At 46.0% G+C, this 14,443-nt stretch overlaps 1 protein-coding gene across 2 annotated transcripts in view; it reads right to left on the bottom strand.

The window, feature by feature from the left end:
* Positions 1-14,443, bottom strand: part of svopa (SV2 related protein a) — a 182,341-nt gene that overhangs the window by 49,166 nt on the left and 118,732 nt on the right. For both annotated transcript variants that reach the window (XM_072481942.1, XM_072481932.1), the window contains exons 2-3: positions 3,139-3,299; positions 573-658 (exon numbers count right to left, since the gene is read on the bottom strand). In XM_072481942.1, the coding sequence (XP_072338043.1) occupies positions 573-658; positions 3,139-3,299 (247 nt within the window). The remainder of the gene's footprint in view (positions 1-572; positions 659-3,138; positions 3,300-14,443) is intronic.

Here is a 14,443-nt window from a genome sequence, read left to right as displayed (position 1 = left end):
GGGTTCCTCGCTGAGGGCCAGAAATGAAGCAGAGTCTCATTTAATAGCAGTGTTGTTCTCGGCGCTGCCAGCACCGTGAAACAACTGGCTAAATGCTCCCAACACGGGCAGCACGGTGGCGCAGTGGTTAGCACTGCTGCCTCACGGCGCCGAGATCCCAGGTTTGATCCCGGCTGTGGGTCACTGTCCGTGTGGAGTTTGCACATTCTCCCCCGTGTTTGCGTGGGTTTCGTCCCCACAACCCAAAGCTGTGCAGGGTAGGTGGATTGGCCACGTTAAATTGCCCCTTAATTGGAAAAAATGAATTGGGTACTCTAAATTTTATTTTTAAATGTGCCCAACACTGGACTCCTGTTTCATTTCTGTTAAATATCACACTTTATTTCTATTTGGCTATGTGGGAACTGATTCTAACCTTATGTCTTCTAAATTTTGTTTACCCTTCACAATCCTTCTTAGTTCTCTTTCCTGTGTGTTCCTCGTCATTCTGCAACGACTACAGGCATCCTCTAACTTAACGGACTAAACAACTGCGGCTCTGGGGAAAGAAATAGTGAGTGGCTGTTACTTACCCATGCCAGTCCAGTGAGGACGGAGAGCTTCCATTGAAACTTCCCAAATCCAATGGCCTCCACAGCATCCTCCACCATGAACACATCTGAAAAACACAGGGAGTGTTGAAAACCGCATAACCTGTTTTCAAATCATTTGCTCCTGGGGCGAAATTCTCCGGTATTGGCACGATGTCCGCCGACTGGCGCCCAAAACAGCGCAAATCAGTCGGGCATCGTGCCGCCCCAAAGGTGCGGAATGCTCCGCATCTTGGGGGGCCGAGCCCCAACCTTAAGGGGCTAGGGCCGCGCCGGACGAATTTCCGCCCCGCCAGCTGGCGGAAAAGGCCTTTGGTGCCCCGCCAGCTGGCGCGGAAATGACATCTCCTGGCGGTGCATGCGCGGGAGCGTTAGCGGCCGCTGACGGCATTCCCGCGCATGCGTAGTGGAGGGAGTCTCTTCCGCCTCCGCCATGGTGGAGTCCGTGGCGAAGGCGGAAGGGAAAGAGTGCCCCCATGGCATAGGCCCGCCCGCGGATCGTGGGCCCCGATTGTGGGCCAGGCCACCGTGGGGGCACCCCCCGGGGCCAGATCGCCCCGCGCGCCCCCCAGGACCCCGGAGCCCACCCACGCTGCCTTGTCCCGCCGGTAAGGTAGGTGGTTTAATCTACGCCGGCGGGACAGGCATTTTAGCAGCGGGATGTCTGCCCATCCGGGCCGGAGAATCGCGGGGGGGGTGGGGGGCCGCCAACCGGCGCGGCGTGATTCCCGCCCCCGCCGAATATCCGGGGCCGGAGAATTCGGCAACCGGCGGGGGCGGGATTCACGCCAGCCCCCGGCGATTCTCCGACCCGGCGGGGGGTGGGAGAATCTCGCCCCATTGTTTCTCATTTTTAAAATTCTCCCTTTATCCCTCCTTCCGTGGGAGAGTTAATTTCATTCTGTCCAGTCTCCCGTCCTCCTGAAGTGCTGCCTGTGTTGCGTTACGGTTCCCTTGTCTGGTCTAAAAGTATCATCTATGGGTAGCACCCTTTCCTTTCAGTCAGAAGGTTGAGAGTTCAGGACCCACTCTAGAGACACAAAGGGGCGACTGACTCTCCAGTAAAATGCTGCACTGTTACCGATGCCACTTGTCGGATGAGACATTTGGTCTCACAGGTGGCTTGTGAAAGATCCCATGGCACTACTTCAAAGAACAGCAAGGACGATCTCCCGAGTACATCCTGGTGAATATTTACCCCTCAATTAACATCGCAAAATAAAACAGATTATCTGATCATTATAATATTGCTGTTGGGGAAGAGATTGGAGTCTCTACCATCACCCTCCATAGCGCCAGGCTACAACATGCATGTCAAGGTGCATGATGCCATAGCAACTCAGGCTCCGTGGGCAGCTGGTTGGTTCAGTTGGCTGGGTGGCGCCAACAGCATGGGGTTTGATCTCTGTTTTAGCTGGGACGGAGGTGCGACCTGCCTCCTAGACCTCCCAGTGGTGGAGGTCGCAGCACTGTGGGTTGGAAATGCCTTCGGACAGAAAACGCAAGGAAAAGAAAGACGTTTCTGGGCGATGGCTTACATTACAACAGTCCCTATACTGACTGCAAAGTGTTTTGGGGTGTCGTGGAAGTCACTATGTGAGTACATGTCTTTCCCTCTTTTTGTGCCTCATCCAAGTTTCCATTCTTCATGTTTAAGCCTAAATATCAACAGGCTCTTCCATCGCAGCTGAACCCAAACCTGTCTTGAACATCACCTACATATTCCCTAGATGGTGACCATGAGTGGGTACTCTGGTTGATCTTAGTCATCCTTCTTAATGGATGGAGACAATTTGTGTCTGAGTTATCTATGTTGACTGAGATCAGCCAAAATAGTTCAGGTTAGAAATTGAAGCTTGGATTTTCTTGTCAGTATCGTTTGTGCCAATTTCATGATCACTAGGGCCATCTAATTTTAATTTTAATGTTTTTTCCAATTAAGGGGCAATTTAGAGTCATAGAGTCATAGATGTTTACAGTATGGAAACAGGCCCTTCGGCCCAGCTTATCCATGCCACCCAGTTTCTATCACTAAGCTAGTCCCACTTACCCGCGTTTGGCCCATATCCCTCTATACCCACCCTGCCCATGTAATTGTCTAACTGCTTTTTAAAGGAAAAAATTGTACCCGCCTCTATCACTGCCTCTGGCAGCTCGCTCCAGATGCACACCACCCTCTGTGTGAAAACATTTCCCCTCTGGTCTCTTTTTTTATCTCTCCCCTCTCATAATTTAGCGTGGCCAATCCACCGAACCTGCACATCTTTGGATTGTGGGGGTGAGACCCACGCAGATACCGGGAGAATGGGCAAACTCCATACGGACAGTGACCCGGGGCCAGGATCGAACCTGGGTCCTCGGCGCCGTGAGGCAGCAGTGCCAACCACTGCGCCACCGTGCCGACCCTAATTTTAATGTAACATGTAAGCAACACATTGTGAAACATTGTTCGTTATTTGTGGCAAATAATAGCACATATTTCCATTCTATATATTACACATATTTTATGATGATACAAGCCTCTTTTTAATAACAATATATACTGTACCATCGGTAGGATTTGCAAAATCTTTGGGCACAGTGCCTCCGTCACCCAGCTCAACTGGCTCTAGCTCAGATCGGACTCCTTCTATCTCAATCTCATGCTCTCCAGAACATGTGTCATCTTCTGACCTTGTACTTTCACCAGTCCGACGAAACTTCACTACACTTAAAAGAAACAAACGACCAAAGAATCAACACATCACTGTCTTAAAGATTGTCCAAAAGAGGGAATATTCATCGGCACAACGTTGTGAGAATTCTCCCCCATCAGGACCCTTGTTAAAGAGGGCTCTCATTACCAGTTCTTTGAGGAAGGAGTCTGACCATCATGAGAGGATGCTCACCTCTATTTTTAAAGAGACTGCATCACGATTAAAGCCTGTTTTTAAACCAGGAGTCTCTCATTCAGAGCCTTCTTGAAAGATATCTTATCAGCAGGACTACTATTAACAAGGGATTTGGCCACCTCGTATCCCACTAAAAAAAATCAATTACTTTTGTTTAAATACTTTTGCTGAAATGATGTCTGTTGATCAGGGAATAGACTGGGATAACTTATTCAGCACAATGTATCGGGAAGCTCATTTAACATGTAGCTCAGAAACCTAAATTGCTGGAGCCATCTGGATAAATAACTTTAGCAGTGAAAAATCATCACTCGGAGAGAGCCAAATTGAAATTGGACCATAGCCCAATTTGGCACAAAGAAATCAGTGCCAGGCCCACAGGATATTGGTCTTTTGGTCTTCAATAAACCAGATGGGTTTTTATGACAACCTAGCAGCTTCATGATCACCATTACTGAGACTAGCTTTTAAAAAAGTTTTTAGAGTACCCAATTATTTTTTCCAATTAAGGGGCAATTTAGCGTGGCCAATCCACCTACCCTGCACACCTTTGGGTTGTGGGGGTGAAACCCATGCAGACACGGGGAGAATGTGTAAACTCCACACGGACAGTGACCCAGGGCCGGGATTTGAACCCGGATCCTCAGTGCCATAGGCAGAAATGCTAACCACTGTGCCACCGTGCTGCCCAGCCTGAGACTAGCTTTTATTCCAGATTTATTAAATTTGTTTCCTTTCCCCCGGTGCCATGGTGAAATGTGAACTCAGATCTGTATCTGAAGCAATCCGTGTCCTTATGCAGGAAGACCTGAATAACATTCAGGTTTGGGCTGATAAGCAACAAGTAACATTTGCACCACACAAGAGTCAAGCAATGACCATCTCCAACAAGAATCTAATCATCACCCCTTGACATTCAATGGCATTACCATCGCTGAAGTCCCCATCATTAACATCCTGGGGATTATCATTGACCAGAAACTGAACTGCACTAACCATATAAATACTGTGGCTACAGTTCAGAGGCCGGGAATTCTGCAGTGCGTAACTCACATCTTGACTCCTCAAAGCCGGAGTTTACTGGAATACTCTCCGCTTGCCTAGGTGACTGCAGCTCCAACAACACTCAAAAAATTCAACACTATCCAGGACAAAGCAGCCCCCTTGATTAGTACCCCCTCCACCCTCTTAAACATTAATTCCCCCCACCACGCTTCACACTGGTAACAGTGTGTCATTTACAAGTTACAATTCAGCAATTCACGAAGGCCCCATTGATAGCACCGTCCAAACCCACTGCCTCTACCACCTAGAAAGACAAAGGCAGCAGATGCATGGGAACAGCATCACGTGCAATTTCCTTCCAAGCCACACACCATCCTGACTTGGAATTACATCATCATTCCCTCATTTTTACTTGGTGAAATCATGGAGGTCCCTCCCTACCCTAACAGCATTGTGGGTGTGCCTGCAGCATGGAGACTGCAGCAGTTCCAAAAGGCTGTTCACTACCACCTTCGCAAGGGTAGTTCAGGGGGAGCAGCAAGTGCTGACCTCACCAGAGATGTTCCCATCCCATGAAAGATGTTTTAGAAACCGAGTCAGACCACTGGATTACGACCCAGTAATTTAACCACTATGCTACTGCTTCCTCATAATCACCTGAGTATAAGGAGGAGCCATGTGACAAAACCTCCAGGAATACATTCAACCACAGTTAGCAAACCCACCTTCACATGAGAGAAATATGGCTTGAAAAATAAGTATCAATTCCCACCTATTAATCAAACTGATAGTAATTAGTAAATATTTTGCTGGGAATAATTAAAATTATTCTTGTATATATCTGTTTATATCTCATTCGTGGATTATCTTTCTCAAGTTTAGGGATGTCAATGATGGAAAATTGAATACACGGGAATGTTGCTATCACATCCTTGAGCTATATTATCTTGGAATTAGATGTAGGGTAGGAAAAATCATATTGCAGGAAAGCAGAATGCTCAGGTTGCTGACCGAAGTATTAAGGGTGTGCTCAATACAACTAAGATGGTGATCTGCCCAAAGCCCACTCAAATACTCTGCTGACGTTACTACACATCATGTGATCCAGAATCAGCAGGAATGTACTCCGATACATATCACCCCTCTCTCTTTACTTCATTAGTGCAATGACAACAATTAACACAAATACAGCAGATCTCCTGCTATGTTATTTCTGCACAAATATACAATTCAATAAGACAAATTCTGTGCCTATTTCTTTTTGGTAGAATTCGGTATTCTTGAACTCAGCTACTTGCGACCTCAGAAAGTAGCCTCATACCTTTCTGTAGATGGTATTTCTTGAGTAGTTATTTCAGTATCTGTCACTGAGGCATTGAAAAATCCTCAGAAACAGACTCTGAACACGTGACTGTCTCTGGTCTCCATTCCAAAGCTCTCCAGATCTTCACAAGCTATAACCTGTTGAGAAGTGTCATGAGAATGTCGCTTTAAGAAACGTTTGGCTGCTCATGTTACTGCAGTGATGTCAGAGTGTGGGTGGAGCTGAGCTTTTTAGTTTCACTTTGAGAAAAGCTTGGGTGTGTCTGTGTCATTTTGGTTTCGTTTTTCAGTGTGTTAATATAAGAACATAAGAACTAGGAGCAGGAGTAGGCCATCTGGCCCCTCGAGCGTGCTCCACCATTCAATGAGATCATGGTTGATCTATTGTGGACTCAGCTCCACTTTCCGGCCCGAACAACATAACCCTTAATCCCTTTATTCTTCAAAAAACTATCTATCTTTATCTTAAAAACATTCAATGAAGGAGCCTCTACTGCTTCACTGGGCAAGGAATTCCATAGATTCACAACCCTTTGGGTGAAGAAGTTCCTCCTAAACTCAGTCCTAAATCTACTTCCCCTTATTTTGAAGCTATGCCCCCTAGTTCTGCTTTCACCCGCCAGTAGAAACAACCTGCCCGCATCTATCCTATCTATTCCCTTCATAATCTTATATGTTTCTATAAGATCCCCCCTCATCCTTCTAAATTCCAACGAGTACAGTCCCAGTCTACTCAACCTCGCCTCATAATCCAACCCCTTCAGCTCTGGGATTAACCTAGTGAATCTCCTCTGCACACCCTCCAGTGCCAGTACGTCCTTTCTCAAGTAAGGAGACCAAAACTGAACACAATACTCCAGGTGTGGCCTCACTAACACCTTATACAATTGCAGCATAACCTCCCTAGTCTTAAACTCCATCCCTCTAGCAATGAAGGACAAAAATTCCATTTGCCTTCTTAATCACCTGTTGCACCTGTAAACCAACTTTTTGCGACCCATGCACTAGCACACCCAGGTCTCTCTGCACAGCAGCATGTTTTAATATTTTATCATTTAATTAATAATCCCTTTTGCTGTTATTCCTACCAAAATGGATAACCTCACATTTGTCAACATTGTATTCCATCTGCCAGACTCTAGCCCATTCACTTAGCCTGTCCAAATCCCTCTGCAGACCTCCAGTATCCTCTGCACATTTTGCTTTACCACTTATCTTAGTGTCGTCTGCAAACTTGGGCACATTGCCCTTGGTCCCCAACTCCAAATCATCTATGTAAATTGTGAACAGTTGTGGGCGCAACACTGATCCCTGAGGGACACAACTAGCTACTGATTGCCAACCAGAGAAACACCCATTAATCCCCACTCTTTGCTTTCTATTAATTAACCAATCCTCTATCCATGCTACTACTTTCCCCTTAATGCCATGCATCTTTATCTTATGCAGCAACCTTTTGTGTGGCACCTTGTCAAAGGCTTTCTGGAAATCCAGATATACCACATCCATTGGCTTCCCGTTATCTACCGCACTGTTAATGTCCTCAAAAAATTCCACTAAATTAGTTAGGCAAGACCTGCCCTTTATGAACCCATGCTGCATCTGCCCAATGGGACAATTTCCATCCAGATGCCTCACTATTTCTTCCTTGATGATAGATTCCAGCATTTTCCCTACTATCGAAGTTAAGCTCACTGGCCTATAATTACCCACTTTCTGCCTACCTCCATTTTTAAACAGTGGTGTCAAGTTTGCTAATTTCCAATCCGCCGGGACCACCCCAGAGTCTAGTGAATTTTGGTAAATTATCATTAGTGCATTTGCAATTTCCCTAGCCATCTCTTTTAGCACTCTGGGATGCATTCCATCAGGTCCAGGAGACTTGTCTACCTATAGCCCCATTAGCTTGCCCATCACTACCTCCTTGGTGATAACAATCCTCTCAAGGTCCTCACCTGTCATAGCCTCATTTCCATCAGTCACTGGCATGTTATTTGTGTCTTCCACTGTGAAGACCGACCCAAAAAACCTGTTCAGTTCCTCAGCCATTTCCTCATCTCCCATTATTAAATCTCCCTTCTCATCCTCTAAAGGACCAATATTTACCTTAGCCACTCTTTTTTGTTTTATGTATTTGTAGAAACTTTTACTATCTGTTTTTATATTCTGAGCAAGTTTACTCTCATAATCTATCTTACTCTTCTTTATAGCTTTTTTAGTAGCTTTCTGTTGCCCCCTAAAGATTTCCCAGTCCTCTAGTCTCCCACTGATCTTTGCTACTCTGTATGTTTTTCCTTCAATTTGATACTCTCCTTTATTTCCTTAGATATCCACGGTCGATTTTCCCTCTTTTTACCGTCCTTCCTTTTTGTTGGTATAAACCTTTGCTGAGCACTGTGAAAAATCACTTGGAAGGTTCTCCACTGTTCCTCAACTGTTTCACCATAAAGTCCTTGCTCCCAGTCCACCTTAGCTAGTTCTTCTCTCATCCCATTGTAATCTCCTTTGTTTAAGCACAAAACACTAGTGCTTGATTTTACCTTCTCACCCTCCATCTGTATTTTAAATTCCACCATATTGTGATCGCTCCTTCTGAGAGGATCCCTAACTATGAGATCCTGAATCAATCCTGTCTCATTACACAGGACCAGATCTAGGACCGCTTGTTCCCTCGTAGGTTCCATTACATACTGTTCTGGGAAACTATCGCGGATACATTCTATAAACTCCTCCTCAAGGCTGCCTTGACCAACCTGGCTAAACCAATCGACATGTAGATTAAAATCCCCCATGATAACTGCTGTACCATTTCTACATGCATCAGTTATTTCTTTGTTTATTGCCTGCCCCACCATAATGTTACTATTTGGTGGCCTATAGATTACTCCTATCAGTGACGTTTTCGCCTTACTATTCCTGATTTCCACCCAAATGGATTCAACCTTATCCTCCATAGCACCGATGTCATCCCTTACTGTTGCCCGGATGTCATTCTTAAATAACAGAGCTACACCACCTCCCTTACCATCCACCCTGTCCTTCCGAATAGTTTGATACCCTTGGATATTTAACTCCCAGTCGTGACCATCCTTTAACCATGTTTCAGTAATGGCCACTAAATCATAGTCATTCAAGATGATTTGCGCCATCAACTCATTTACCTTATTCCGAATACTACGAGCATTCAGGTAAAGTACACTTATGCTGGCTTTTTTACCTCTGTTCTGAATCTGGTGCAGCTGAAGTCATACAAAACAGCTGTACTGTTGAGTTCTCTGCCATGAAAGACTATCTCTGGATCATTTGGTGAATTTAGAATTATAAATGTTCTCAGTCGTGAATTTAAACCCTGATGTGCTTCTGTTTAAAGGTTTTTAAGTCTGTTGGATGTTAAAAGGACAGCTTACGGATTACTTAGTGTTGTATTCTTTGGGGGTTGTATTTGATTTACTGGTTGCTAAGATGTTCACTGTTTGTTTTAGAAAGGTTAACTTGAGTTCATAGAATAAACATTGTTTTGCTGTTTTAAAAAATACTTGTCCATTTCTGCTGTACCACACTTGTAGAGTGTGTCCTGTGCTCCCCATACCACAATCTATTAAAAGTTGTGGGTCAGGTGAACTCCATGATACACTTTGGGGTTCACTAAACCCTGGCCCATAACAGAAGTTTCTGCAAACTCACTTCATGCAGCAAGTAACTGATCAGCATGAGGTTGCCAAACTCTTTCATCATCTGTCTGCACGGTGTATGATATTCGACCTGTCTTTGCTAGGATCATAGCTGGTAACCATTTCTCATTGGTGGTCTAACACCTAGATAGCACACTCTCACCCTGGTTGAATATTTGTCTTTCAAAGATTTTCTGCCTCCTAGCAATTTGTGTTTGTTGTCGTTTGACAATCTCTGAAGTATTAGGTGGAGTTAACAGATCAAACTGTGTTTGTAGTTTCCTCTTGAACAACAGCATTGCCGGTGAACTTTGGATGGTAACATGTACAGTGATCCGATAAGATATTAGAAATTTGTTTACTTTTGATAATGTACTGTGGTCCTTTGAGGCTTTGATAAAATGTTTTAATGATTTCACAAAACATTCAGCCAATCCATTCATTGCTGGATGATATGGAGCTGATTTGATATGACATATACCGTTCCCTTTCAAGCATTCCTCAAATCCTTTGAAATAAACCATTATCACTGACAATCTACTCCGGTGTCCCAAGTCTTGTGAATACTTGGTAAACATTTTCAGTGCTCTGCTCAGTCGTGACTTCTGACCATTTCAAGTGTGTGTCCACAATCAACAAGAAAATGTGACCCTCCAGTGGACCAACATTATTGATGTATATCCCCTGCCACGGCTGTGTTGGCTGTTCCCATGGGTGTAATGGTGGAGTGTTCCTTTGTTTTGCACAAGGCTGGCATTCCCCAACTTTCTCTTCAATTTGAGCATCTAATCCTGGCTACCAAAAATAACTGTGCAAATCATGTCATATTTACCACACCAGGATGTGCCTCATGTAGTTGGGCAAGGACTTTACTATGTAATCATGGAGGAATAATCACATGATTCCCCATAATAAAATTCCATTCTGCACTGTCAACTCAAGTCTTCATGTGATGTCGGACTTGAGGTCTGGATTTTTCCTATGAATGACAGCATTTCTTTTTGGACCAAGTCCATCGCCTTCCCCATCACTGGATCAGTTCTTGTATATCTTTAAACTGGAGATGAAGTTATAAGTACAATACCCACAAGTGAGAAATACAAAATATTGACAAAATTTTCTCCTGGGTCATGCTTGACTTGTAACGCCAGTCGTGATAAAACATCAGAATTTGCACACTGCTTGGAATTATGATACTAGATATCGTAAGTGTGTGCCGACAATATCAATAACCATCTGTGCATTCCACTAGCGACCAAAGAAGGTTTGCCTTTATACAGCCCAAAGAGTGTAGTCAATAATCCCTCAAAAGAGTGAAAGGATGCCTAGAAAGAAAATGGGGGAACTTTCTTACCCAAAAATGATGTTCAAATCTTCTTTTTCTAGCTGAGTGTAATTCATTTCTGTGCTAGTAAGAGTACGTGAAGCAAATTCTATCGGTTGTTCCTTTCCTGAAGGGATAATGTGCGGGACGAATGCACCAACCCCATAGGGTGAGGCATCGCAAGCTAATTTCAACTTCATTTTTGGATGATAATGAACCAACAGTAAAACGTCTTTCACTTCACTGTATGCATTCTCACATTCTTCTGAAAATGTTCATGTCTGACACGTTGCAAAGTACATGCTTCAATTGTTTTGCTAAATTCGGCACATATTTATCATCATAACTGATCAATCCCAAAAACAACCTTAATTATGTCATATTTTGAGGCCATGGTGCTTCTAAGATTTCTGACATTTTCTTCAGTTCTTGTGTAACCTGTCTTTGTTGATGATATGACCCGGGTAATTTATGGATGGTTTGAAAAAAATCACATTTTTCCTTCTTGACTCTCAGGTTATAACTCTGGATAGCTTCCAAATTTTCCAAGTGTTCCTGTTCACTTGAACTGGTGATGAGGATGTCCTCTAAATCACATTGCACTCCATTCAACCCATGTTTCCTCCCATAAGTCCCAAAAGACGTGCTTGCTGGGTGAATTAGACATTCTGAATTCTCCCTCAGTGTACACAAACAGGTGTCGGAGGGTGGCGACTAGGGCTTTTCACAGTAACTTCATCGCAGTGTAATGTAAGCTTACTTGTGACCCTAATAAAGATTATTATCATTATTAGAATTTTATCTATGGAACTTTGAAAAAGAGCACGTGCAGATGTTATTCCAAAAGGAAGTCTTCTCAACCTCCGGTGGCGGCTACGGCTATGGAGGAGTATGTCCCACATTTGGTGGCTCTCAATTCGGTCGGACATTTGGACCTTTTTCCCCGACTTTTTTGTACTTTTGAGTGTTGGATCGGAAGGCATAGGCACTCAGGCACTGACTCCAGACATAGATGTATGGAATTAAGAAGTAGAAAGAATCACAAACAACTGAAGAAGTGGACAAACAAGGGCAGTGTAGAAGCTGCTGCTGAGGACAATATGGCCGATGTCCGGACCCCGGTGCAGACAGCCCAGCCAACAACGGAGCATCTGTTGAAGGTCATCCAAGAAGGCTTTACCGCGTTGAAACGGGACAGTTTAGACCCGATTTAGAAATCTATCGAGCGCCTGGAGCACAGGCTGGATGCCCAGGATCGGACGATCCAGAAGCTGGAAAAGGCGCTGGAGAAGCAGGAGGATCACCAAACGGTGCTGGAGGCGGAGACGGAGAGGCTGAAGGATCAACAAAAAAGGCTCCTGGAAAAGGTGGAGGACCTGGAAAATAGGTCTCGTCGGCAGAATCTGTGAATTGTTGGTCTCCCGGAGGGGGCTGAGGGAGCGGATACCGCAGCGTATGTGGCGGGCATGTTCCAGAAGCTGTTGGGAGATGATGTCTTCCCTCACCCGGTGGAGGTGGAGGTGCACAGAGCGCTGGCAAGGCAGCCGCGAGCGTGGGCCACCCCCCCCCCGAGCGATGGTGGTTCGGTTCCACAGGTTCCTGGACAAGGAGCGGGTGCTACAGTGGACCAAGCACACGCGGAGCTGCCATTGGAATAACAGTGTCTTGCGTATCTACCAGGACCTGAGCGTGGAGGTGACCAGAAGAAGGGCAGGCTACAGGCAAGTCAAAGAGATTCTGTTTAAGAAGGTGAAGTTTGGGCTGCTGTACCCGGCGCGCCTGTGGGTCACGCATGAGGGACCATTACTTTGAGGAGCCCGAGGATGCAATGGACTTCGCCAAGAGAGAAGGGCTGGTGTGGAACTGAGGACATTTTGGACTTGTATTAAAAAGACACTGAGCGATGTTTACACATTTTTCTGGTGCTATGTTTTTTTCCTGGTTTTTCTTTTTCTCTCCTGTATTTGAGTTTTCGTTGGGAAAAGAGGGTAGTTAAGGTATTTGGTGCTGGGGGCTTTTTGCGTTTGGATCGGGGTGGTTGGAAGTGCCTATTACTTATTCTGTTTTATTCAATTTGCATTCGTGTGGGGGGTTTCGGTTTTCTTTGTTTCTTGTTCTGTTTGTTTCCTTTCTGAGCAATTGCTCGAGGATGGTTGGGTTGGGGAAGTGGTGTTGATGGGCGGGGGGGGGATGGGTCAGAGGGAACAATAGGTGGGAGACTTGCTGGCACCGGAGTCGAGAGTCACCAGGCTAGCTGGGTGAGCTGCTCTATGGAGGCCAGGTGGGGGGGGGGGGTGTATATAGCTAGTTTATGGCAGGGGTTAGGTTACAGGGTGTTGCTGCTAGGGGGGGAGAGGGGGGGTAGTTGATCTGCTGACGAGGGAGGGACTTAGGTGCGGGAACATAGAGGAGGTCATTTGTGGGGGCTGCCAGAAGGCAGGCCAGGGGAAGTGCGACACAGGGGCTGGGGGGCGGCCCCAAGAAAGGAGATGGTTGATCGGGGGGGGGGCACGGTGCCCCTCGACCAGGCTGATCACCTGGAACGTTAAAGGGTTAAACGGGCCGGTAAAGAGGGCACGTGGTTTCGCGCAAGTGAGGGTGCTGAAGACGGACCTAATAATGCTTCAGGAGACTCATCTGAAAGTGACGGACCAGGTCAGATTGAGGAAGGGTTGGATCAGCCAGGTCTTCCATTCGGGGCTGGACACTAAAACCAGGGGGATTGCGATTTTGGTCAACAAACAGGTTCAATTCGAGGCGGGCAGCACAATCTCGAGGGGATGAGGGTAGTTTTGGTCAATGTATATGCCCCAAATTGGGATGATGTGAAGTTTATTAAGAGACTGCTGGGGAAGATACCTCACCTGGACTCGCACAGTCCTGATTTAGGGTGGGGATTTAAACACAGTCCTTGACCCCGGCCTAGACCGGTCGTGTTCAAAAATGGGTAAGGTGTAGGCAATGGCAAAAGAACTGAGGGGGCTTATGGAGCAAATGGGGGGGGCTGATCCATGGAAGGCTAGTCGGCCGACGGGGAGGGAGTTTTTGCTCTATTCACATGTCCATAAGGTGTATTCCCGAATTGATTTTTTCATCATGAGCAGGGATTTGCTGGCGGGGGTGACAGACGTAGAATATTCGGCGATCGCTATTTCGGACCATGCCCCGCACTGGGTGGATCTGCAGGTCTGCAAGGAAAGTTTTCAGCGCCCGCAATGGAGGCTGGAGGTCGGTTTGTTGGCGGGCGAGGCGGTGTGTGAGAGGGTGAGGAAATGTATGCAAAACTACCTGCAGGCCAATGACACAGGGGAAGTCTCAGCTGCGGTGTTTTGGGAGGCGCTGAAGGCAGTGGTGAGAGGGGAGCAGATTTTGATTAGAGCGCATAGGAACAGGACAGACAGGGCAGAAATGGACCGACTGGTAAGGGAGATCTTACAGCCAGACAGGAGATATGCGGAGACCCCGAGGGCAGAGCTATTAAGGAAACGTCGAAGACTACAGACTGAGTTTGGGGTGTTGTCCACAGGTAAGGCTGTGGAGCAGCTTAGGAAGGCGAGGAGTACGATTTACGAGCACGGGAAGAAAGCCAGTAGAATGCTGGCACAGCAACTGAGGAAGAAGGAGGCGGCCAGGGAAATA

The sequence above is a fragment of the Scyliorhinus torazame genome, chromosome 1 (genome assembly GCF_047496885.1).
Source record: "Scyliorhinus torazame isolate Kashiwa2021f chromosome 1, sScyTor2.1, whole genome shotgun sequence".
In the NCBI taxonomy this organism is placed as follows: domain Eukaryota; kingdom Metazoa; phylum Chordata; class Chondrichthyes; order Carcharhiniformes; family Scyliorhinidae; genus Scyliorhinus; species Scyliorhinus torazame.
Note: the sequence above shows the minus strand (reverse complement) of the source record. Positions and strands in the feature narration are given on the sequence as shown.